This window comes from Mytilus trossulus, chromosome 14, assembly GCF_036588685.1.
Source record: "Mytilus trossulus isolate FHL-02 chromosome 14, PNRI_Mtr1.1.1.hap1, whole genome shotgun sequence".
In the NCBI taxonomy this organism is placed as follows: domain Eukaryota; kingdom Metazoa; phylum Mollusca; class Bivalvia; order Mytilida; family Mytilidae; genus Mytilus; species Mytilus trossulus.
Genome location: NC_086386.1, coordinates 34,611,443 through 34,638,877, shown reverse-complemented (window position 1 = coordinate 34,638,877; position 27,435 = coordinate 34,611,443). Strand labels below are relative to the sequence as shown.

The 27,435-nt window shown below is 33.9% G+C and overlaps 1 protein-coding gene across 1 annotated transcript; it reads left to right on the top strand.

Moving 5' to 3' along the window:
- Positions 1–25: 25 nt before the first annotated feature.
- LOC134696706 (golgin subfamily A member 5-like) lies at positions 26–26,326 on the top strand. The gene is made up of 7 exons (XM_063558626.1): positions 26–397; positions 3,115–3,186; positions 16,259–17,943; positions 18,280–18,484; positions 20,311–20,421; positions 20,746–20,844; positions 25,452–26,326. The coding sequence occupies exons 1-7, from the start codon at positions 317–319 to the stop codon at positions 25,752–25,754; spliced, it is 2,556 nt and encodes an 851-aa protein (XP_063414696.1). The 5' UTR covers positions 26–316; the 3' UTR covers positions 25,755–26,326.
- The last annotated feature ends 1,109 nt before the right edge of the window (positions 26,327–27,435 follow it).

Sequence of the window (27,435 nt, the reverse complement as noted above, 5' to 3'; positions counted from 1 at the left end):
AGTCACATGCAATAGCGATCAACGGTGACACGGTTACGGGCTCTCAACGGAAAGATAGACAACTTATTGATTTTTTCATATCTGAAATTACTGCTCCCTAGCATAATTACTTATTAAATATGCAGATACACTGTTGTGTATGTTTTTGAAGAGAGAATATATTTGCTGTGACTAGTATGGCGATATGATTATGTAGTTGATAATTACGTTTGACAGTAGAAGTGTTAATCACATACAGTAGTAGTGGGTAACGACAAGTCACCGCTAGCTTTGATTATTTCCGTGAACTAGCTGAATACAACCATACATCTGCGCCATGTCGAGCTTATTTTCTTGTCTCGGGAAGAAAAGTAAAACGAAAAAGAAAAACAAAGGAAAACCCCCAGAAGCAAAACAGGTTAGTTATTTGACAGTTAACATGTTTATTTTTATTGAAACACAATTATGATGGTATCATTTACACTTAAGTTCATATGCATAAATTTGTAATAATGATTGCGGCTTTTTTATGCGTTGTATTATCTGCATTGTTTCACCCTTATGGCTGCATTTTTTTCTCTCTCTTGAAAAAGGGGGTGGTGTTTGGTTATATTGATTGTAACTATCATGTTCTTTATATAATATGAAATAATATTTCGTTAAGTACATTTTCTAGTTTAATGGTAAATAGACTGATTGATTGCTTTGTTTACTTCTGCATTACATAATCATTAGCATAATCGCATATTTAACGTTACACCAATACGAGGAAAACATAATTTACAACTTTTCTTTTCGGCTCCATTGAAAACTGCATACACACACAATATTTTGTGACTTTACTTTTATAGAACTCCACGTGGTTTTTACCGGTAATACAGCTCATTAAATTGCGTCCTTGGGGTTTTGAAGTGCATATTGAACTTTATATTTGAATAAAGATTAACTTTAAACTTTAATCAGGTGTAAAGGAAGGATTTAAACGATAAAAAGGTTTAAATTTTGACGCAGTTTATGTATTATTTCCCTGTTGTTCATTAAGAATGTTCATTGATTTTATACCTAATTTAATTTCCACAGTCTTTTTATCTGTAAAGAATCAATTATTGAGCATCTATTATTAAATGGGTTTAAACATTTATATTCGACATAATTACAAATAAATAGGTAACAGGTGTTAAAACTATATTTATATTCCATAGTTCATTCTGTAGTGATACCATTAAAATGGTTAAAATGCATTGATTTGTAGTAAAATGATCAACAAGGACATAACAATGGATAATCAAATAGTATGAGTCATACCCAATGATCAAAAGAAAGGGAAAAAGACAAATAATGCACGAAATGACAAAACACATGAAAAAGAAAAAGTGAATATCATTGAAATCGGACATTAGATGGTCATGAAGCGCATTTTTTTGGTGGAGGGGGGGGGGGGGACCCATATACAGCTACATTAAAATTTATTATTTTTTTCCACCCCTAACATTGACTTGTTTGCCACCCTCGTGTTTTCAAAATCCTGGATCCGCATTTGGATGCTTCCAAAGAATAAGCAGTTCTAATTCCGCTAGTGTCACCTATCGTTATTGTGTGCTGGTCTCGATAAGTGTTTTTTGCGTATAAAACACACGATAAACCTCTAAACCGTAGGCATGTACAAAAAGTAGGTACGAAAGAATTCGGGGATGGGACGCTTAAATTTCAAACCACTTGGATTGATTGATTATTTTATTCTTCAACGTTAGATAAGAAAGAGATAGGAATACCCCACAAAATACAATAACAGCCTCTTGTATGGCTATAGTTAAAGAACTTGAGTTGAAAAGCAATAGCAAAAGATAACTTCATAGTAACAGAATGATGATTGTACCGCCACGGCCAAATCTATCAACGTCTGCATTGTATAAAGCAGTTATTCACAGAACTATTTAGTACACTAATATCCATTATTCACTTTGGTTCAATGGAGCATTTATTTGAATGCATGTTAATATTCGCTAAATTGACAATTTGTTAATAGCTCTTTTTACATAGGGTTGTGACACCGATGGTTGTGACTTAGACGAAGGAATTGTATTTAAACATTTATATTCACATATGGATTAATAACTAGTACACATGTTCTTAATGTTTGTTCTTTGTATGTTTACTTTATAATATATTTTTGGTTCTTAACTAGAATAATATTTAATGTTGTAATATGCTCCTTATGAGCCCATTTATTGAAAATAATACGTATATATACATAGAAACTTATCCAATTTCAGATCAAATACACGTTGAAGTCAAATAGTCTTGTAAATAGAGATTGACAATTCTAATTACACGATAAGATTTTTTTTTATCAATTATGGACTTTTGACGAGGTCAATTCGTTTTAAACGGATATGTATCAGTGTATAGATTATGCTGAGCGTGGACGAAGTGTCAATATAATCTGACCAGTCCGCATGCAGTGTATTGACTAATGTATTAAGTTATTGAAAGTCAATAACTTATATATATACCATATGTAAATAGTGTCTAAAAATAGCAACAATCAACATTCAATCTATCTAGGTGTGGATCAGTTTGTAAATAAACTGATGCAGTTACTAAATTGAATTATATAAGTGTCTAAGAATGTAACTTTAACACACTAATGAGTGTTATAAAATTAGGTGTTATATTTTATATATTATTCACGCAATATTTCGCTAAACAAATTAGCTTCATCGGGCGTGTGCATCTATCTAGGTGAAATCGGATGCATGACAAAAAATATCTTTGTAGCTTGAGCTACACAAAAGTTTAACATATTGATTAATGATCTGTATAAAACAAATTTTTGCCGTTTATTGTACATAAACATTTTTTCAAAAATTCAAACAAATAGTTGTTTTAATTAAATAGAAGTAAAATGTAAATATATACAAATGTAGTGTATTATTGAAATGGAATCAATGTTCTTTTTGTTTATGTTGCTTTTTATTATTCGAGACTTTTAATACTGGCTGTCAATTGCTATAAATAGAAGCGATGCTTCAGATACATTGAGTAATACCCTTTGATTCATGTAATCGTAATAAATAATGAAAGTTTATGCTACACCATACATTGTATGTAATATATTTTTGTTGTACTTATTAGGTTGAAGACCAACCTAAAGACAATGGAGGAGACAAGGATATTCATATTGAAGAAGACATCCCTGCAGACAAGGTTCGATTATTTATACACATTATAGGTGTTCCTCCTTTATTTTCCCATATATTTCTTCACAATGAGTTATTACATATATAATCAGAGGTTGAAAGTTCGATTAACAATTTGGACATTCGAATGTAGAAAGCAAAAATTGTTCACCTATATTTTGTTGAGAAAAACAAGAAGTTGCACATGTATGCTAGTTCAAGTACATCTATATATCATATACGCAAAAGATTTACACTTGCTGCCTCAGAGTGTGTGTGATGTAACCTTGGTAGTATGTCCTATATAGATATAACTAAGTTAAGCGTACATCTATAGAGTTGATGGTATGTTTTATCAAAGGACATTAGAAGTACGTCTAGCTATAAGCTTACAAATCTTGATAAGTTACTTGTATCTGCAAAAATGATCATGAGTATTATAAATTTCTACATTTGAAAATGCCTGTACCAAGTCAGAAATATGACAGTTGTTGTTCATTCGTTCGATGTGTTTTATAATTTGATTTTGCCATTTTTTTAGGGACTTTCCTTTTTGGATTTTCCTCGGAGTTCAGTAGTTTTGTGATTTGATATGTCATGCTTCGTGATTTACAGCTAAAGTCGCTAGAGTAAGGTCTTAATACACGGGAACCATCTTCCATTTCTTTCAAAATAAAGTTTTGCAAAATTATTTTTTTACTGAATTAACGTAAATGCCATGTGCCCATGCCCCTTTAATCAGTAGTATGCTTATGTGCCAGATTATCGACCACAGCTTCCACGGAACTGTATAGTATAAATTAATTGGGTTTCTTTCCTTTGATATCCAAATGAAAATCACTAATTATATCATATAGCTGTTGTTGTTTTCAAACAATATATGCCATATAATGATGACATTTTCACGTTTCCACTAATTCTAATTATGACCGCGTGTTTGTGCGAGTTTTGTTTTAGCTTTTGAAAGTATAACATGGTAAAATTTAGCGTTTACAAATCTTTAAGCTGTCCTTGACGTTGTTCATATTTTTTATTCAATGACATGCTGACGGCAAATATTCAATTCATTATAGGGAGACAATTTGAAAATCAATTTGCTATGTATAATATATTATACGAAGAATAATATATTTTAGATATTTTAAATGTAATCTTCTGGGATTATTATTTTAACGCGCAAGAAAATCTAAGATCTTAATTCTCATAAATGATAAAGGTCTCCATAGAAACACAACACTATATATATAATGAGACATCCATATAGTCGAAGACCGATATTAAAGAGGAAAACAACCTGTTGTTTAATGTTAAAACGAAATATACAAATCCACAGCAGAAAATATAACTCCGTTGTTAAAAAGTAGTCGTAAGAAAGGAACTTTTTAAAACAATTGAATAGGCATATATTCAGTGGGCATATTGATGCTAAATTGTAAGAATGTATAACTTCTGTATTAACATATTTTTTTAATTTTAAATTTTTGAATACCATTTATTGATACCAAGGATTTTTTTATATGTTCATTTTGTGTTTACACTAATTTTGGTATATATATGTAAAGTAATATAGTGTACTTGACTTGAGCGCTAAAAAAGGGGGGGGGGGGGTATATATAAATTAAAATTGAGATGACGTTGCTATTACGTCAGCGAGACAGCTACCATACAACATAAATCCCAAATATAGTCTTCAACATAAGACAATTGTATATACAGTAGGTCTTTGTCGTTTAGGAGTCTGATACAGTTGTGATCGATCGATTTAATTCAGCGCACCCAATATGTTTGTCATGTGTGTTATCTTTCTGGATATGCATACAAAATCTGCTTCCGGACAATAATCAAAATTCAATAAAGCAACCATTTATGATTGCTTTACCTGTTGCAGTGATATCGATAGTGTTAGAAGGGGGCTGTTTCCGGATGATTTTATATCTTGCGTGTTTCTGTGCATCTTTTTCTTTCCACAAAAAGAAGAGAAGAGAGGGTGTTTAGTTTTACCAATCTTATGTATTTTCGCTGCATGTCACACATGCCTGTCTAAATTCAAGAATCCTTTTACCAATTTTTCCAATTAGTGAATATGTGAGCGTTGGTAACACGAAATTGAGAATGGAAATGGGGTATGTGTAAAAGAGACAACAACCCGAACAAAGAGCATAAAACAGTCGACTCTTTAACATTCGAGAAAATCCCGGACCAGTTGGCGTCTGAATGATGATCTAAACACAAATGTGTATTTAGCAATTTAGTGAAAATTGACGTCATACTAAACTCCTAAACATATAATTTAAACTAAAATTTAAAAACCATACAAGACAAACAAAGGTCAGAGTCTACTGACTAGGGAAAGACAAAACAAAGCGGCGGGTTAAACATGTTTAGTGAGATCTCAACCCTTTCCCTATACCTCTAGCCAATGTATAATGAATGTTAAAAAAAAGCGGCGGGTTAAACATGTTTAGTGAGATCTCAACCCTTCCCCTATACCTCTAGCCAATGTATAATGAATGTTAAAAAAAGCGGCGGGTTAAACATGTTTAGTGAGTCTCAACCCTTCCCCTATACCTCTAGCGGCGGGTTAAACATGTTTAGTGAGATCTCAACCCTTCCCCTATACCTCTAGCCAATGTATAATGAATTTTAAAAAAAGCGGCGGGTTAAACATGTTAAGGGAGATCTCAACCCTTCCCCTATACCTCTAGCCGATGTATAATGAATGTTAAAAAAAGCGGCGGGTTAAACATGTTTAGTGAGATCTCAACCCTTCCCCTATACCTCTAGCGGCGGGTTAAACATGTTTAGTCAGATCTCAACCCTTCCCCTATACCTCTAGCCAATGTATAATGAATGTTAAAAAAAAGCGGCGGGTTAAACATGTTTAGTGAGATCTCAACCCTTCCCCTATACCTCTAGCCAATGTTTAATGAATGTTAAAAAAAGCGGCGGGTTAAACATGTTTAGTGAGATCTCAACCCTTCCCCTATACCTCTAGCCAATGTATGTTGAATGTTAAAAAAAGCGGCGGGTTAAACATGTTTAGTGAGATCTCAACCCTTCCCCTATACCTCTAGCCAATGTATAATGAATGTTAAAAAAAAAGCGGCGGGTTAAACATGTTTAGTGAGATCTCAACCCTTTCCCTATACCTCTAGCCAATGTATAATGAATGTTAAAAAAAGCGGCGGGTTAAACATGTTTAGTGAGATCTCAACCCTTCCCCTATACCTCTAGCGGCGGGTTAAACATGTTTAGTGAGATCCCAACCCTTCCCCTATACCTCTAGCCAATGTATAATGAATGTTAAAAAAAGCGGCGGGTTAAACATGTTTAGTGAGATCTCAACCCTTCCCCTATACCTCTAGCCAATGTATAATGAATGTTAAAAAAAGCGGCGGGTTAAACATGTTTAGTGAGATCTCAACCCTTCCCCTATACCTCTACCCAATGTATAATGAATGTTAAAAAAAAGCGGCGGGTTAAACATGTTTAGTGAGATCTCAACCCTTCCCCTATACCTCTAGCCAATGTATAATGAATGTTAAAAAAAGCGGCGGGTTAAACATGTTTAGTGAGATCTCAACCCTTCCCCTATACCTCTAGCCAATGTATAATGAATGTTAAAAAAAAGCGGCGGGTTAAACATGTTTAGTGAGATCTCAACCCTTTCCCTATACCTCTAGCCAATGTATAATGAATTTTAAAAAAAGCGGCGGGTTAAACATGTTTAGGGAGATCTCAACCCTTCCCCTATACCTCTAGCCGATGTATAATGAATGTTAAAAAAAGCGGCGGGTTAAACATGTTTAGTGAGATCTCAACCCTTCCCCTATACCTCTAGCGGCGGGTTAAACATGTTTAGTCAGATCTCAACCCTTCCCCTATACCTCTAGCCAATGTATAATGAATGTTAAAAAAAAGCGGCGGGTTAAACATGTTTAGTGAGATCTCAACCCTTCCCCTATACCTCTAGCCAATGTATAATGAATGTTAAAAAAAGCGGCGGGTTAAACATGTTTAGTGAGATCTCAACCCTTCCCCTATACCTCTAGCCAATGTATAATGAATGTTAAAAAAAGCGGCGGTTTAAACATGTTTAGTGAGATCTCAACCCTTCCCCTATACCTCTAGCCAATGTATAATGAATGTTAAAAAAAGCGGCGGGTTAAACATGTTTAGTGAGATCTCAACCCTTCCCCTATACCTCTAGCCAATGTATAATGAATGTTAAAAAAAGCGGCGGGTTAAACATGTTTAGTGAGATCTCAACCCTTCCCCTATACCTCTAGCCAATGTATAATGAATGTTAAAAAAAAAGCGGCGGGTTAAACATGTTTAGTGAGATCTCAACCCTTTCCCTATACCTCTAGCCAATGTATAATGAATGTTAAAAAAAGCGGCGGGTTAAACATGTTTAGTGAGATCTCAACCCTTCCCCTATACCTCTAGCGGCGGGTTAAACATGTTTAGTGAGATCCCAACCCTTCCCCTATACCTCTAGCCAATGTATAATGAATGTTAAAAAAAGCGGCGGGTTAAACATGTTTAGTGAGATCTCAACCCTTCCCCTTTACCTCTAGCCGATGTATAATGAATGTTAAAAAAAGCGGCGGGTTAAACATGTTTAGTGAGATCTCAACCCTTCCCCTATTCCTCTAACGGCGGGTTAAACATGTTTAGTGAGATCTCAACCCTTCCCCTATACCTCTAGCCAATGTATAATGAATGTTAAAAAAAGCGTCGGGTTAAACATGTTTAATGAGATCTCAACCCTTCCCCTATACCTCTAGCCAATGTATAATGAATGTTAAAAAAAGCGGCGGGTTAAACATGTTTAGTGGGATCTCAACCCTTCCCCTATACCTCTAACGGCGGGTTAAACATGTTTAGTGAGATCTCAACCCTTCCCCTAGACCTCTAGCCAATGTATAATGAATGTTAAAAAAAGCGTCGGGTTAAACATGTTTAATGAGATCTCAACCCTTCCCCTATACCTCTAGCCGATGTATAATGAATGTTAAAAAAAGCGGCGGGTTAAACATGTTTAGTGAGATCTCAACCCTTCCCCTATACCTCTAGCGGCGGGTTAAACATGTTTAGTCAGATCTCAACCCTTCCCCTATACCTCTAGCCAATGTATAATGAATGTTAAAAAAAGCGGCGGGTTAAACATGTTTAGTGAGATCTCAACCCTTCCCCTATACCTCTAGCCAATGTATAATGAATGTTAAAAAAAGCGGCGGGTTAAACATGTTTAGTGAGATCTCAACCCTTCCCCTATACCTCTAGCCAATGTATAATGAATGTTAAAAAAAGCGGCGGTTTAAACATGTTTAGTGAGATCTCAACCCTTCCCCTATACCTCTAGCCAATGTATAATGAATGTTAAAAAAAGCGGCGGGTTAAACATGTTTAGTGAGATCTCAACCCTTCCCCTATACCTCTAGCCAATGTATAATGAATGTTAAAAAAAGCGGCGGGTTAAACATGTTTAGTGAGATCTCAACCCTTCCCCTATACCTCTAGCCAATGTATAATGAATGTTAAAAAAAAAGCGGCGGGTTAAACATGTTTAGTGAGATCTCAACCCTTTCCCTATACCTCTAGCCAATGTATAATGAATGTTAAAAAAAGCGGCGGGTTAAACATGTTTAGTGAGATCTCAACCCTTCCCCTATACCTCTAGCGGCGGGTTAAACATGTTTAGTGAGATCCCAACCCTTCCCCTATACCTCTAGCCAATGTATAATGAATGTTAAAAAAAGCGGCGGGTTAAACATGTTTAGTGAGATCTCAACCCTTCCCCTTTACCTCTAGCCGATGTATAATGAATGTTAAAAAAAGCGGCGGGTTAAACATGTTTAGTGAGATCTCAACCCTTCCCCTATTCCTCTAACGGCGGGTTAAACATGTTTAGTGAGATCTCAACCCTTCCCCTATACCTCTAGCCAATGTATAATGAATGTTAAAAAAAGCGTCGGGTTAAACATGTTTAATGAGATCTCAACCCTTCCCCTATACCTCTAGCCAATGTATAATGAATGTTAAAAAAAGCGGCGGGTTAAACATGTTCAGTGGGATCTCAACCCTTCCCCTATACCTCTAGCCAATGTATAATGAATGTTAAAAAAAAGCGGCGGGTTAAACATGTTTAGTGAGATCTCAACCCTTCCCCTATACCTCTAGCCAATGTATAATGAATGTTAAAAAAAGCGGCGGGTTCAACATGTTTAGTGAGATCTCAACCCTTCCCCTATACCTCTAGCCAATGTATAATGAATGTTAAAAAAAGCGGCGGGTTAAACATGTTTAGTGAGATCTCAACCCTTCCCCTATACCTGTAGCCAATGTATAATGAATTTTAAAAAAAAAAGCGGCGGGTTAAACATGTTTAGTGAGATCTCAACCCTTTCCCTATACCTCTAGCCAATGTATAATGAATGTTAAAAAAGCGGCGGGTTAAACATGTTTAGGGAGATCTCAACCCTTCCCCTATACCTCTAGCCGATGTATAATGAATGTTAAAAAAAGCGGCGGGTTAAACATGTTTAGTGAGATCTCAACCCTTCCCCTATACCTCTAGCGGCGGGTTAAACATGTTTAGTGAGATCTCAACCCTTCCCCTATACCTCTAGCCAATGTATAATGAATGTTAAAAAAAGCGGCGGGTTAAACATGTTTAGTGAGATCTCAACCCTTCCCCTATACTTCTAGCCAATGTATAATGAATGTTAAAAAAAGCGGCGGGTTAAACATGTTTAGTGAGATCTCAACCCTTCCCCTTTACCTCTAGCCGATGTATAATGAATGTTAAAAAAAGCGGCGGGTTAAACATGTTTAGTGAGATCTCAACCCTTCCCCTATTCCTCTAACGGCGGGTTAAACATGTTTAGTGAGATCTCAACCCTTCCCCTATACCTCTAGCCAATGTATAATGAATGTTAAAAAAAGCGTCGGGTTAAACATGTTTAATGAGATCTCAACCCTTCCCCTATACCTCTAGCCAATGTATAATGAATGTTAAAAAAAGCGGCGGGTTAAACATGTTTAGTGGGATCTCAACCCTTCCCCTATACCTCTAGCCAATGTATAATGAATGTTAAAAAAAAGCGGCGGGTTAAACATGTTTAGTGATATCTCAACCCTTCCCCTATACCTCTAGCCAATGTATAATGAATGTTAAAAAAAGCGGCGGGTTCAACATGTTTAGTGAGATCTCAACCCTTCCCCTATACCTCTAGCCAATGTATAATGAATGTTAAAAAAAGCGGTGGGTTAAACATGTTTAGTGAGATCTCAACCCTTCCCCTATACCTCTAGCCGATGTATAATGAATGTTAAAAAAAGCGGCGGGTTAAACATGTTTAGTGAGATCTCAACCCTTCCCCTATACCTCTAGCGGCGGGTTAAACATGTTTAGTGAGATCTCAACCCTTCCCCTATACCTCTAGCCAATGTATAATGAATGTTAAAAAAAGCGGCGGGTTAAACATGTTTAGTGAGATCTCAACCCTTCCCCTATACTTCTAGCCAATGTATAATGAATGTTAAAAAAAGCGGCGGGTTAAACATGTTCAGTGAGATCTCAACTCTTCCCCTATACCTCTAGCCAATGTATAATGAATGTTAAAAAAAAAAGCGGCGGGTTAAACATGTTTAGTGAGATCTCAACCCTTCCCCTATACCTCTAGCCGATGTATAATGAATGTTAAAAAAAGCGGCGGGTTAAACATGTTTAGTGAGATCTCAACCCTTCCCCTATACCTCTAGCCAATGTATAATGAATGTTAAACAAAGCGGCGGGTTAAACATGTTTAGTGAGATCTCAACCCTTCCCCTATACCTCTAGCCGATGTATAATGAATGTTAAAAAAAGCGGCGGGTTAAACATGTTTAGTGAGATCTCAACCCTTCCCCTATTCCTCTAGCCAATGTATAATGAATGTTAAAAAAAGCGGCGGGTTAAACATGTTTAGTGAGATCTCAACCCTTCCCCTATACCTCTAGCCAATGTATAATGAATGTTAAAAAAAAAAGTGGCGGGTTAAACATGTTAAGTGAGATCTCAACCCTTTCCCTATACCTCTAGCCAATGTATAATGAATGTTAAAAAAAGCGGTGGGTTAAACATGTTTAGTGAGATCTCAACCCTTCCCCTATACCTCTAGCCGATGTATAATGAATGTTAAAAAAAGCGGCGGGTTAAACATGTTTAGTGAGTCTCAACCCTTCCCCTATACCTCTAGCGGCGGGTTAAACATGTTTAGTGAGATCTCAACCCTTCCCCTATACCTCTAGCCAATGTATACTGAATGTTAAAAAAAGCGGCGGGTTAAACATGTTTAGTGAGATCTCAACCCTTCCCCTATACCTCTAGCCGATGTATAATGAATGTTAAAAAAAGCGGCGGGTTAAACATGTTTAGTGAGATCTCAATCTTCCCCTATTCCTCTAGCGGCGGGTTAAACATGTTTAGTGAGATCTCAACCCTTCCCCTATACCTCTAGCCAATGTATAATGAATGTTTATGATCTATGTTTAGGTCATTTATATTTTATTCTTTATTGGTACTCCGTCTTCCACCACAGAATTCAAACAAAAATTGGCGCTGTGTAATAGCCAATACCAAAACACCAACAAGCAAAAAACAATTAAATGACTACAGCGATGATTTACTGATTGAAATATTGTATGGAAATTGGCTAGTTGAAATGTGAATGTCCTTTATGTTGCATTGTGTTATTTAGATGATATATTCAGCTTTTATAGCTTTTCGTTCTATCACATTGTCCCTTTGTACGTACTAAAGGGGTCTGCTTGTTGTTTTGTTTTTCCACAAAAATTGCACAACAGTTGCCTTAACCTCTAAATGTACAAATAACCTACACACATTAACCATGAATGATACAACACCGTGCATATAATTACCCATCTCAAAATGCTAAAAATAAAAAAAAGTTAATTAACGTCATATTTTTGTTCTTTAATTATGTTTCAAGCACATACCAATAGCTACATCAATAATTTCTGTAGTATCTGATTGTAAGTAAGGCAATAATCATAAATATCAGGTACATTATATAGGTAATTTATAGACTCAGAATTCAACATCATGATCTTGTTACTCTGTTACGTGAATTGATTGAAAATATATTCATTTTCAAATGCAAATAGCGTAGAGTTAAAAACATGTTTTAAAAAAGGGGGCAAAAGATACCGGAGGGACATTCAAACTAAACCGATAAAAAAGAAAAAGACAAGCCGACAAATAAAGAGTAAACAAGACACAACTTAGAAACTATAAAGACTTAGCAACATGCACGAAATCCGCCAAAAAAACCCAACAATAAATCAAACGGAAATCTGTACATAACAGTATAACCTATACCTTTCGATTCATTTTTCGCTCTTTCCTACTTTCTTAAAGTAAATATAATTCGGTAAAGAGCATGCACACGCATATAAAAGTATCTTTTAGTAATATCTTTCGTCGTTTCAAGGCAATGTCGATAATGGCCCTTCAAAATAAGATGTTTAGCCAAAATATTAAGAAGCCGCTTTCAATATAACGGTTTGAAGACGTGTTACTTTACGCAACTTGTAAAGATATCGTATATTCAAACGTAAAGGTCACATTTCCAACTAAATTTCTCTCCGTTTTGATTTACATAAATTTGTTTCAACGGTTTACATTGAGGTTTTAATCTATTTGTGGCCACCTTATTGATAAAATAGAGGTGCGTGATAAATTCCATGTTCAAAGATGAAATAAATGAATAATTTTATTGTCACCATGCTAAGTATTTCAAGCTAACCTCTAAATGTAAGAAAATCATATAACAGTTGTCTGCCGTTAGTTTTCTTGTTTGAAATGTTTTACATTATCTTATCGGGGCCTTTTATAGCTGACTATGCGGTATGGGCTTTGCTCATTGTTGAAGGCCGTACGGTGACCTATAGTTGTTAATGTCTGTGTCATTTTGGTCTTATGTGGATAGTTGTCTCATTGGCAATCATACCACATCCTCTTTTTTTTATATTAACCTCTAAATGTATGAAATGACAAAACCGTTGTCTTAACCTCTAAATGAAAGAAAATCTCATAACAGCTATTATAAATTGCCCTAACCTCTAAATGTAAGAAAATCACATAACAGCTAATTGCCCTAACCTCTAAATTTACAAATGACCTACACACATTAACCATGTATTATACAACACCGTGCATATAATTCATTATATCAAAATGCTAAAAATAAAAAAAAGTTAATTAATGTCATATATTTGTTCTTTAATTATATTACAAGCACATACCAATATCTACATCGATAATTTCTGTAGCATCTGATTGTTAATAAGGCATGACAAGCCTAAACCATAAATATCAGGAACATTAGGTGTACATTATAGATCAATATTATGATGTTGTTATTCTGTTACGTGAAATGATTGAAAATATATTAAATGTCAAATGCAAATATCGTAAGGTTAAAGGAAATAAAATTGAGAATAGAAAATAGCGACAAACAACCCGATTAAAAAGCAGATAACATCCGAAGGCCGCCCCTTGGTCCTAAACGCACCGAGAAAAGCCCCTTAATAAAAATGTGTACCAGTTCAGTGAAAATGAACCCCAAAACATATAAATGAACTTAAATTAAAACAAACATACAAGACTATTAAAACCCAAAGGACAGGTACAAAAAAAATATGTTAAAAAAAGAGGGACAAAAGATACCAGAGGGACATTCAAACTTATAGATCGAAAATAAAATGACAACGCCATGAACTAAATAGAAAAATAAAAACAGACAAATAAATCGCGTGCGGTAAAGAGCATGCTCGCGAATATAAAAGTACATATTAGTAACATTATTGTCATTTCAAGGCAATGTCAACATAGGCCCTTCATAATAAGATGTTTAACTTAAATAAGAAGCCGTTTTTTATTATAACAGATTGAAGACGTTTTACTTTACTTCACTTGTAAAGATAACGTATATTCAAACAAAAATGTCAATTTTCCAACTAAAGTCACTCACCGTTTTAATTTACATAAATTTGTTTCAACTGCTTACATTGTAGCCACTTTATTGATAAAATATAGGTGCGTGGTATATATTCAATGTACAAAGATGAAATAAATGAATAATTCTATTGTCACAAAGCTAAGTATTTCAAGCTAAAACTTTCAATATGTGCCTACACTTTTTGTCAAGTTAAACATAAGACCGTTCATAAAGCTATAACTGATTTTTCCTTTAAACCTATTTTGAATTAATTACGAAACTAATATGTTAATTTGTATTCAAATGGCATTCAGCTTTCACTGTAAGAATAAGATCAAGTCAGTCAACCATTTAAACAATTATGTCACCTTGGTACATGATTTGCTGTTCTATAGTCGAAACAAAAACTAACATTGAAATTCCAAAAATTGTAACATATATATAATGGGCGTTATTTTACAAGCTCACTAATTGAAGCAGACAGACCATATAACAATGATCGATCCTGTCACATTCTATAAATTATAACAATTTCACTCAAAGGGTTTTACAAATTAAAAATAAATCAACAACCATACATTAAAGTTAAGTTTGTGTCTGTCGTACAGTAATGATTTACCCTGCCGACGTTATACTGGAGCATGTGTAATTTATTTTCAATTTAGTCCCAGGACGGGGACGTGATATATCATCGGATAGTTGTTACATGTCTGACGGTTAGCCTTGATAATGTTTATTTGGCAAAAACGGTTATTGTTACGCAAAGGAAAAGCGATTGATAAAAAGTTAAGACGTCTATATAGATACACAATGAATGTTTACAAAACGACTTCTTAATTCTCTAATTAAAACAGACCGTAAAATATATTATGTCAGTGAGATACATTACATATTTCAGCACAAAATGGTAAACATTACTGTGTCTACACAATATCTGAAAACAAGTTCAAAAAGTGCGATGTTATTTGTGTTATATGAAGGACGCCTTGATACCAAAATGCTACAAAAACCTTAATTAAACAGCTTTCAATTTCAAAATAGAAATCTAAAATTGTTTAGCCTACTGGTATATTATAATTGCTATGTGTAGGCACAAACTAACTACTCGTGACATTTGGCGTAGGAGAAAAAATTTGTAAGATTACACATAGATATCGATTTTTCTTTAGAACTTCTTGATTTATTTTTCAGACATAGTTAACATATTCTTTATAAAATATATACCATTAAGTCGTTCGCGTTTATGAATTATAAGTTCTTTACTTTAGTATCGTTACCACTGATGATGAATTATTATTATTCCTCGAAGGTTTGTTCAAGATATATACTTGCTTTTACATTATTCATTTTGAATAAAGTGTGTGGCATACTATACATAAGTGTCTTAAACCTACGGTCAAATAAAATTGAGAATGGAAATGGGGAATGTGTCAAAGAGACAACTATTCTTTTCCCCCTTTTTATAAGTGGTCTGTGCATTTTGGTGCACGAAGAAATAACCTTCTGGTATCGCATTTGAGACTTCATAGCAAGCAGTCCTATATACATTCCGTCGACGTCATTTTATTAATTTGTTTAACGAAACTTTGACTGAAATTTCTTGGTGATCAAAAGACCTGATGGAAATTTTGAAATCATTTTTCCCCATTTTCATATGTGAATTAATTTTTAGCAGCTTTCCAGTCGCGCCTGGTACAATATTCCAAGATTGTGTTTCCTATTATGATTTCTCTCATAGACAATTTCTTATAGACAGGGCGATAGTTAAAAGGTTAAAGTCATCAATTCGAAATAATAATCGAACGCCAGCATGATTTGGAATGTCCATAGCACACACAGATGACGACGGGTATTCCAATGATCGCAATACCGGCCCTGTCTTCCTATCCTCGAGTGTAAGAGTTTCATGTTTGATACAGTCTTTAACAAAGGTTTAAGACATCAAACATCTTTGTCAAACTTTTTATCGAATTATTTAATAAAGTTAGTATTTTGTATTTGGTGCAATTCTGAGCTTTAGTATTTTATGTATTTTATACTTGTCAAAACATGAACCACAAATTAATATTATGTTTTTCTTCATCTGATCAGGTAAATGGTCATTTAAATAATGACGAAGAGGAGGAAATAGATACCGGACCAGTCCAATGTATAGAGGAGACACAAGAGGTCACGCTCATCAAAGAGCTCAAATCAAAGCTCAGCATAAAGAAAGAGTATGAAATAAAGGGTGATAACTCTGACAAAACAACAGAGGTTAAAAATGACCAAGTCAATCATGATAAAGGCCCGGAAGTATCTGAAATCATAGAACGTGCTGCAATTAAGTCTGTTGGAGCAGAAATAGTAAAAATAGAAGCACAAGCCAAGGACAAGGGTAAACTTTTGATATCTGAAAGCTTATCCGAGACAAACTTGAAACAAACAAACCATCAGCTATCAGAACAGAATCAGAAATTAAAGAGGTCATTTGAAGAGGGCGAAAGAGAAATTTTAAAACAACAAGAAGATATACAAAACTTGAAATCAGAATGTTCAACACTTAGAGCAAATCTAAATGGCAACATGGAAATGAAAGATATCATCAGAGATCGCAATGAGATATTGTCCTCAGTCGATGAGCTTACAAATGTCTGCTCATCGTTGAAGTTGAGACTTGATGAAGTCGAAAATGGAAAAAAAATAAAGGACAAGCCAGCTTCTGATATTGAATCTAAAATAAGCTCAGTTGATTCAGAACACCAAGGATTAAGCGTAAGCATAAAGAATACCTTAAGAAGTGTCCAAGAACTTGAATGTCGCGTTATAAATCTTGAACTTGATAAAGAGAGTTACATGGAGAATACAGATGAATCCGTGTCGAATTTCAAAGAAATGGAAAACTTGAAGGCAAAATTTGAGCAGGATCTCATAGTTGCACTAGATAAAGGAAAAGAACAGATGAACCATCTAAAATCTTTAGAAGGCCAAGTTGAAAAATTGTCCTCAGAAATTTCAGAACTTCAAAAAGAAAATAAACAGCTTAAAGCCCAAAATTCACACGACAAAGAAACAGAAAAGTTGAACCAATTGAACACTTTTGAAAATAAAGTTGGAAAAATGAATCAGGATATTACACATCTTGTAGAAGAGAACAAGGAACTAAAGTGCCAGCTGGAGGCAAAAAAAGATGACGAAAACCTCATGAAATCATTAGAAGGTCAGAATAATACACAAAACAAGGAACTTCTGCGATTGGAGGAAGAGAACAAAAAACTTGCAGTTCAAATATCTAATGACACAGGAAAGTTCAAACAGTTAGAACAATTAAAAACCTTAGAAAAGCAAGTCGAAAGTCAGAAAACGGAACTCGCCCAGCTTCTAGAGGAAAACAGGCAGCTTATGGATCAAGTAAATAACGGAGTTGGAAAAACAAATTCATTGAATTCTATTAAAAATCAAGTTGAAAATTTAAACAAGGAAATATCAGATTTACAGAGTAAAAACAAAATGTTGGTAGATAAGATGGGAGAGAGTGTCAAATCTACTAAGTCAAAAGACGATAAGTTGTCATCCCTGCAGAACATAGAGACCGATCTCCAAAATAAAATACATAACATGGAATCCAAAATGGAACAATATGAGGCTCGACATAAAAGCGAGACACAGGAAATGGTAAACATGAAGAAAAAACTGGAGAAGTTGGAAAGTCAACTTAGAGAGAAGGAAATAGCACATCAGGATACCATACGAAAACTCGCGGAGGCGCAGAGCAAACAAGAGGAAATAAAGAAGAGGTAAATGATATTGAAATGAATATACACATGCATGTTAGATCTTATATATGACGTCATATGTTAAACCTGTAAAAAGGTCTTATTTCGATTATTTAAGATACTTGTGAAACTAACATTTAAATATTGGACTTTCACAGATAATTGAAATCAATACAAACTGCATAATGGACTTGAAAATCAGTCAAGTCATTAAAGTGTTTTGCATCCAAAATGAACAGACTTTCTTAGGCATATGCAGGACCTCAGTTCCAGTATTGCTCAGACATGGTCATTTAAAACACTGATGCCCATTTGAAATATTACATTATCCATAAATATAAGATGGTATTCTTACAGGTTAAGCCATGTGGCTAATGAGAAGACATCACCAATTAACAACATATCATTGATGTCCTGTAATGGCGACGAGGGTCCGGTACAAATAGGGGAGAAGTTTCGAGAATTGTACAATACTGTATGGCGTGAGGCATTTGATAAAGTACATACTGTCTGCAAAAGGGATGAAAGGAAAGTTTTACTGATTCTGATGGAGTATTTAACGGTAAGTTTAGGAATTATTGATATTCATACTTGACCAATCCATTATGTTCAATTGCATTTGTAACTTTCAATTATGTTTTTAATAACATAAGGAACATGTGCTTCGAGCAGGTGCACGCTGTCAAATAAACAAACGATTGTGTGGAGATTGTGTTACGTAATATTGCGTGTAAATAAAACATTTTAAGAACGTTATCTGTTGCCACACTTTTCTTAGGCGAAAAAAAAATATGTTAGTAGCAATCATAGTTGAATGAAACAGATAATATGTTCTATTTATATCTTTTCTTCTGATGATTAATGAGGTAATATTGTGTAAGTGTTGCTAAGTTCTTCTTTATGTTACGGTGCGTGATGTTATTGATTAAAAGTTGTCTTGTGATGTGTTCTGTATTATTATGTTTTATCTTGCAGCATAGGCTGTACTTGGAATGCATCTAAATTGGGAAGATATTTTGCTTTGAGTTAAATAAACAAAAATATCATTTGCAATAATTAGATTGAACAAATACTTTAGCAAATTTTGTTGATGTCTCATTGCCGCATACAACGTGTTGCCATTTATATTGTATATGTTAATCCCCAAGGGTATCTCCAACAGCCCCATAGCTAGATACAAATCAAATAGTTGGTTGAAATGTGCCGTTATAAAATATGGATATCATTTTAAACTAAAGAATATATCTCCCTCATGCATAACCCTTAGTTCTTGTCCCGATTTTTCTATATTCTAGTTTTTTTGGGTTTTTTTTATCAGCCTTTTAACGTTTTTGTTTGTGTTAGGTTTTTTTAAATAATTTTGCCTCGATCATCATTAAAGAACATGTACCGTTAATGCTATTATTCGTATATTTTGTCTTTCGAACAGAGACTATAAAGATTGTCTAAGTACTCATTTGACATATTTGAAATGTCCAACTCTTTTAGATTTGCAGGAGGAAAGTTATAGTTGGTAACGCGCATTTGTTTCTCGCAATCGATTTATAACTTTTGAACACCAGAACACTACTGTTGTCTTTTTTGGGTATATAAAACATTTAAACAATAATTGCATATATATCTCATAGTAGATACTACAGACATTAATTAAAAAAGTGTATGAAATGAAATAAACTGCATTTTTCTATTGCAATATTCCCAACAGTTTTAATATTGACACAAATTAAACGTGCACAATAGACGTATTTACACTTGTATGCAAATTAGTCCGCCATTACAGAACATCACACAGGTTCCCGTAAACTTTGACTTCATAATTCAAAACATATGACGTCACAACTAAAAAGTGATTGTTGCTTGACGTCAAAAGGTTATTGGGAGGTGATATAAGGTCATTCGGAGGCAAAATACAGCTAAATACCAAAAGTGTAAATACGTTTATTATTTTCACTGTTTATGAGACCTTCTTTGAAAGATGGATATTAAATAACACGAAACGCGCAAGAAGCATGGGTTGAAATAGGGTATAGCTGTGGGGTAAGTAGTCCCTGCTTTACAAGTTGTTCCCGTCGTGTTGGTTTTAAAGTATAGTAATCTGGTGATAATGTTGTATCAGCAACATGTAATTGTAAGATAAACTGTTGTTCCAAGGTCGTATTTAATGGTGATGGCACTAAAAGTGATTTGAAATCATTTAATCCTCACTATCAATTTCTAAATGTAATTCAAAATTTGAACAGTTTTGTTTGTTTATGTTTCAAAGAATATGAGTAAATGTGCAAGATACATATTCAAAATGTTTAACTTGAACTATACATAATCTTAATTACTGGAACGAGCAAAAGAAAAGAAATACTAATTGATGTAAATATTATTTGTGTTTTTTAGGAATGCTATCTGTACTGCAGGAGAACTGCAAGGCATCAAATGGATGCTTTATTGTCACTACTAGTCAGCCCAACCAATATGAGAGGCAGTCTGCACAAGAGATTACAAGGAGTAAGTGTTTCTCTTCCTTTTAAATCTATGAGAGAAAGCTTCCATTTTCACAAAATAATAGGTTGACCCTTGCTTTCAAATATTTCATCCAAGGTCTACAGGTTTGAAGACATTAGATCAGTAAAAGAAAAAAAATCTTTTGAAATATTGACAGAAAAAATGCCACAAAAAATTCTTTTCTAATTTCATTGTTGTATATTTCAGAATACACCCTATAATTGATAATTACATGGTTAAGACAAGATTTAATTTTTATTTGCTACTATTTGTATTGAAATGTACGAGATATTGGAATTGTATAGATATAGACATTGCTTTTTTCAGAGGGCTGGTAGCATTGACCACATCCCTCCTGGACTGAAACAGAATATAATGGCATTTAGACGTACTCCATCAGATAATTTCATTGAATGTATTTTTGAGGTAAACGTCGTTATCAATTAATAATAATGCATTTCGCTTTAAATGTGTGTTTGTATACAGTCTTATCGCTGTAATAGCAGGAAAGCAAAGCCTTCTAATACAATTTCAAAACAACCATGACAAATACAAATGTTTAAACAAGTACATGTATATGGTTACGATGTTTATGCACACTACACTTATTTCTTGTAGTATTTTGATTAGATATGTTTATACAGATATATGGGTTTTAATGGAAATAACAGCGTACTAACCAAGAGGACATAAATAAAGAAGTCCAAAACTAAAAGAAAATATTTGCTTGAGGATTCATACTTGTTTAACTTTGCTTGCTTACTTCCACATGAAGTCATCGCCAATTTCTTTGTTCATGCAGAATGAACCGTCTTTTGGTCAACAATTTCTTCATTCGTGCAATATGAAGAGTCTTTATGACATTCATTTCTTTGTTCTTGCAGAATGAAGCGTCTTTTGGTCATTCATTTCTTTGTTCATGCAGAATGAAGAGTCTTTTGGTCAACAATTACTTGTTGGTGCAGAATGAAGAGTCTTTTGGTCAACAATTACTTGTTGGTGCAGAATGAAGAGTCTTTTGGTCAACAATTACTTCTTTGTTGGTGCAATATGAAGAGTCTTTTGGTCATTTATTTCTTTGTTCGTACAATGTGAAGTCTTTTGATCGTTCATTTCTTTTGTTCATGCAGAATGAAGCGTCTTTTGGTCAACAATTCTTTGTTGGTGCAGAATGAAGCGTCTTTTGGTCAACAAATTCTTTGTTGGTGCAGAATGAAGCGTCTTTTGGTCAACAATTCTTTGTTGGTGCAGAATGAAGCGTCTTTTGGTCAACAATTCTTTGTTGGTGCAGAATGAAGCGTCTTTTGGTCAACAATTCTTTGTTGGTGCAGAATGAAGCGTCTTTTGGTCAACAATTCTTTGTTGGTGCAGAATGAAGCGTCTTTTGGTCAACAATTCTTTGTTGGTGCAGAATGAAGCGTCTTTTGGTCAACAATTCTTTGTTGGTGCAGAATGAAGAGTCTTTTGGTCAACAAATTCTTTGTTGGTGCAGAATGAAGCGTATTTTGGTCAACAATTCTTTGTTGGTGCAGAATGAAGAGTCTTTTGGTCAACAAATTCTTTGTTGGTGCAGAATGAAGAGTCTTTTGGTCAACAAATTCTTTGTTGGTGCAGAATGAAGCGTCTTTTGGTCAACAATTCTTTGTTGGTGCAGAATGAAGAGTCTTTTGGTCAACAAATTCTTTGTTGGTGCAGAATGAAGCGTATTTTGGTCAACAATTATTTGTTGGTGCAGAATGAAGAGTCTTTTGATCAACAAATTCTTTGTTGGTGCAATATGGAGTCTTTTGGTAAACCAGTTCTTTGCTGGTGCAATATACACAGTATGTAAATTGGTCATCCATTTCTTTATTGGTCATTTGGACATCTATTTCTTTATTGGTCATTTGGACATCTATTTCTTTGTTTTTCCAATGGGACGAGTCTTTTTGTCATCTATTTCTTTGGTCGTGCAATGTGAAGAGTCTTTTTGTCATCTATTTCTTTGTTTTTGCAATGTGACGAATCTTTCTGTCATCTATTTCTTTCTTGGTGCAATGAAAAGAGTCTTTTTGTCATCATTGTTTTTGTTCATACAATATGAGGTCTTTTTGTCATCTATTTCTTTGTTCGTACAATATGATGTATTTTTGTCATCTACTTCTTTGTTGGTGCAATGTGAAGTGTCTTTTAATCAACTATTTATTTGTTGATGCAATGAAAGAGTGTTTTTGTCATCTATTTCATTGGTCGTGCAATGTGAAGGGTCTTGTTGTCATCTATTTCTTTGTTGGTTCAATATGAAGAGTCTTTTGGACATCTATTTCTTTGTTTTTCCAATGGGACGAGTCTTTTTGTCATCTATTTCTTTGGTCGTGCAATGTGAAGAGTCTTTTTGTAAAACTAAGGATTTTCTTACCCCAGGAGTAGATTACCTTAGCCGTATTTGGCAAAACTTTTTTGGAATTTTGGGTCCTCAATGCTCTTCAACTTTGTATTTGTTTGGCTTTTTAACTATTTTGATCTGAGCGTCACTGATGAGTCTTATGTAGAAGAAACGCGCGTCTGGCGTATAAAATTATAATCCTGGTACTTTTGATAACTAATTGTCATCTATTTCTTTGTTTTTGCAATGTGACGAATCTTTTTGTCATCTATTTCTTTGGTCGTGCAATGTGAAGATCATCTATTTCTTTCTTGGTGCAATGAAAAGAGTCTTTTTGTCATCATTGTTTTTGTTCATACAATATGAGGTCTTTTTGTCATCTATTTCTTTGTTCGTACAATATGATGTATTTTTGTCATCTATTTCTTTGTTGATGCAATGGGAAGAGTCTTTTTGTCATCTATTTCATTGGTCGTGCAATGTGAAGGGTCTTTTTGTCATCTGTTTCTTTGTTAGTTCAATATGAAGAGTCTTTTGATCATCTATTTCTTTGTTCGTACAATGTGAAGAGTCTTTTGGTCATTTATTTCTTTGTTGGTTTAATATGAAGAGTCTTTTTGTCACCTATTTCTTTGTTGGTGCAATGTGAAGTCTTTTGATCATCTATTTCTTTATTCGTGCAATGTGAGGAGTCTGTTGGTCATCTATTTCTGCGTTCATACAATGCGAAGAGTCATTTGATCATTTATTTCTTTGTTCTTTTGGTCATCTATTTCTTTATTCTTTTGGTCATCTTTTTCTTAGTTCGTGCAATGTGAAGAGTCTTTTGGTCATCTTTTTCTTTGTTCGTGCAATGTGAAGAGTCTTTTTGTAATCTATTTCTCTGTTCGTGCAATATGAAGAGTCTTTTGATCATATATTTCTTTGTTTGTGCAAAGTAACGAGTCTTTTTGGTCTTCGATTTCTTTGTGCAATGTGATTCTTTTGGTTTGGTTTCCATCGCAGTACCTTGGTTTATGAACATTCAAATGGTGTTTGCAGAATCTGCTTTATAACAAAATCTGATTAAAATTATAGATACCCTTGCTTTGTTTTGCTAGTTGAGGAAAATTGATTTATTGATAAAAAGTAAAATCACAAAAATACTGAACTCAGAGGAAAATCAATTTGGAAAGTCAATAATCACATGGCAAAATCAAAAAACAAAACGCATCAAAACCGAATGGATAAGAACTGTCATATTCCTGACTTGGTACAGGCATTTTCAAATGTAGAAAATGGTGGATTAAACCTGGTTCTATAGCGCTAACCCTCTCACTTTAATAACAGTCTCATCAAATTCCGCTACATTTACATGATGCGTTAAATAAACAGTCATAATTAAAGGATTACACAGGGAAAGGTGAATTTAAAGAAACCTAAATGCCAAAATATTATTTAGAATAGAAAAAAATAGGTCTCCTTACCTTTTTTCTTGTTATGAAGCAAAATTACAATGTTCACTTCTTTTAGAAAATTAATTATCTGTGTTATTCCCCTTTACAGTCCTTTGTGATGCTGATACTATTTTTATTTGATCAATGAATGACAATCTTGTATTTGTCAAAACAGTCGTAATATCATGATAAAATCACAAAACTGTATATAATAAATATTAAATTTTAATATTACGAAAATGTTACCGAAAAATATAAGTACTCATTCGGTTGTGTTCATTGAAAGTTAGGTCATAAATAAAAGGCATAATGTCAAGAAAAACATCCGGGGTGTTTCTATATTTTAACTTATTGCAACAGGAAATGTGCGAGAAATAATTGGTAAACCTGTTTTTTATAAGGTTTTAGTAATGTAGGATATTTCCACTCATGGATTGAAATAAGTATGCATTATTTAGTTTGTCATTTCGTGAGATAAAGTGATAAGTCATGACTTAAGCAATACGATTCAAAGTTATGTTTTAAGAAACGAAATGCATCCTCTTTTATAGATAGCTAGAGCCTCATACTATAAGATTATATAAATATATCATGGATTTTAATAGAAGGCTTGCCAGTTCATTTGTTTCGAGCTTGCTATGCCTACATTTTCTGTCGGAAGCGAGACAGAGCGATGCAATATTTCGTTTTCACCGATGTCAACATGTCGGTTCATTCTCATATGAATATTACTTTTAAACATCAAGTTTGTCACATTATTGTTGAAGTTTATGAGCCTAAGACAGGAGCTTTTTGATGATACAAATACGGTATTCAGAGCAAATATGTCAGCAAATATCATTTGCATTTGTTTAAACCAATTACAAAGGGGACAAATCCTACTGGATATCAAGTTTTTGAAAGAGTTGTAATCGTTTTCTGAAAATATCACTTCACAATATTTACAAATTCCCATAAAATATAAATTTTACAAAGCGATACATGTTGCTGTTGTTTAATTAAAGGTTTTTCAGACACCAATGAAATTGTCAAACCTTCATGTGATTCTTTCCACAAAACTTTGATGGAAATGTTTAATCCAAAATTTTGAAAATGTTATCATTCAAGTTTTTCGTATTTTTGCGGATAAAGCACTATGTTTTTCTAATTTAGTTAACGTTTTGGTGGTTTCTTCAACTTCTAATCTTGCTAGTCTTATGAACAGTATACTTATTGTATTACTTTCTTTGTAGGAATTTATGAATGTAGTAGATTACCAAAAATCAAGACATCTTAGAAACATACAAGCACGGGATATAACAGAAGTGACGCCGTTTGTTCGGAAATGTATTGGTGTATGCTGGGAAATGGTAACTCAAGAACCACCAATGTATCTATTGTTCAAGTTACGTCATAATCAAATCATAGAAAGGGACAGGTTTGACACCTACAGCAGTGATGGAAACAAAGTAGACTTTCTTGTTTGGCCCGCCTTGATGCGTGATGAGAATGGACCAATTTTAGAAAAAGGTGTTGTTCAAGCAATTCGTTCTTAAGTTGTAGCGAATTTTCTTTTAAAAAATAGATGTATAATTAAAAGAGTCACCATTTGTCTAATGAGTCAGAACAATATTTTAATATCAGTAGAAACTATTGACGTCGAGCTTCAAATGGTTGTACGCCTTCGGTTCATGTGATTTTTTTCTTATAAATTTTTTGATGTATATAAAACGTTATTCTCCAATCCGAGTACTTAGAAATAAACTAAATCATCAGTTAGAAAATATTAATGAGGTTCAAATGGTTGTATGACATATCATAACATATATATTTTTGTGTTTCTCGACATTCTTATTATGAAATTATTTTCTAGGATTTTAAATCATATCTTCATTGTCATTATGTAGCACACGGGTAAATACATCTTAAGTGTGCAAGAGTGGGTGGAATGTTTGAAATCAAAATCTTGCCATACATTGACGGATGGATTAACTTCATGGATTCAGAGTATTTTCTGGTAAAAGAATTACTGTATATGTTTTAACAATGGCTATATGTGTGATAAGTGTTGTCCCGTGCTACACATCTTTTTGATGTTTTGTCTTGAAAATAAAATAATTAAAACTTGCGTGTTTTGTTTTACTTTTCTTCCCTTTGGAATCTTAAGATGGAAGATGTCTCCATAGAACGACCTATAGCTATTTAACCTTGCACCACTCAGCTTGGGATTCATGAAGTGACAATTGTTTTTATCCATGTCTTCAAGATAATGCCTGGAATTGTTAATTGATAATTAATCTTCATATACATAACCTTTAAAATACAACATGGCTATTTAACCAAAACAATCGAATATTATACTAGTATTATAAACAGGTATAATTTAAGACCAGAATAAAATGTACCAATTCAAAAATGATAACATTGCAATGACAAAACAGACCTCACAATGAATTAATTACAAGTTATAGAACCTACAACAGTAAACATTGGACAGATTGACCTGAAAATCAAGAGAGCTGACAATCATATAAAACTCAAATGTCAACAAGGCGGAGGCAATGCCTGTAAAGGAAAAACACTATCGAGACATTCACCAGGCGATGTCCAAGCATTACCATGGTATCTTACTTGAATTGAGTAACAGGGTGGTTGAGAATTTAACTTTCCACAATGACATTGACTTTTCCATTGTGCACAGTCATTGTATAATTAAGAGCATCACTGTATATGTAGTATATAATGCCTAGTTTATACGGTTAAACGTAAAATAACAGAAATACAGAACTCCATAGGAATATTTCAAATATAAAGTCCATTAAAGCATGGCAAAATCTCAAACACATCAAACGTTATAGTGCTTGACATGGTACAGAAAAAATGGATTAAACCTGATTGCATAGCTAGGCAAACCTCTAACTTTTTATTTTGTTCCTTGACTGCATTTTCCATTCATTAAACAAAAGTGAAATCACAAAAATACTGAACTTCTAGGAAAAATCAAAACGGATAGTCTCTAATCAAATAGCAAAGTCAAAATGAACAAAGGGGTTGCTGAAAACCAGTTAGTTATTTATCAAAGGGTTATAAATGGGGAATTTCAAGTTAACACTAAGCAAAATTTAATTGTATTGACTGTCATGAAATATCTTCGTCGGAAATCGCTACAGATATCTTTCATTTATCGTAGTCACATTTTTCGTTGTTGACATCACCTTATGCGGCTTATTTACCACT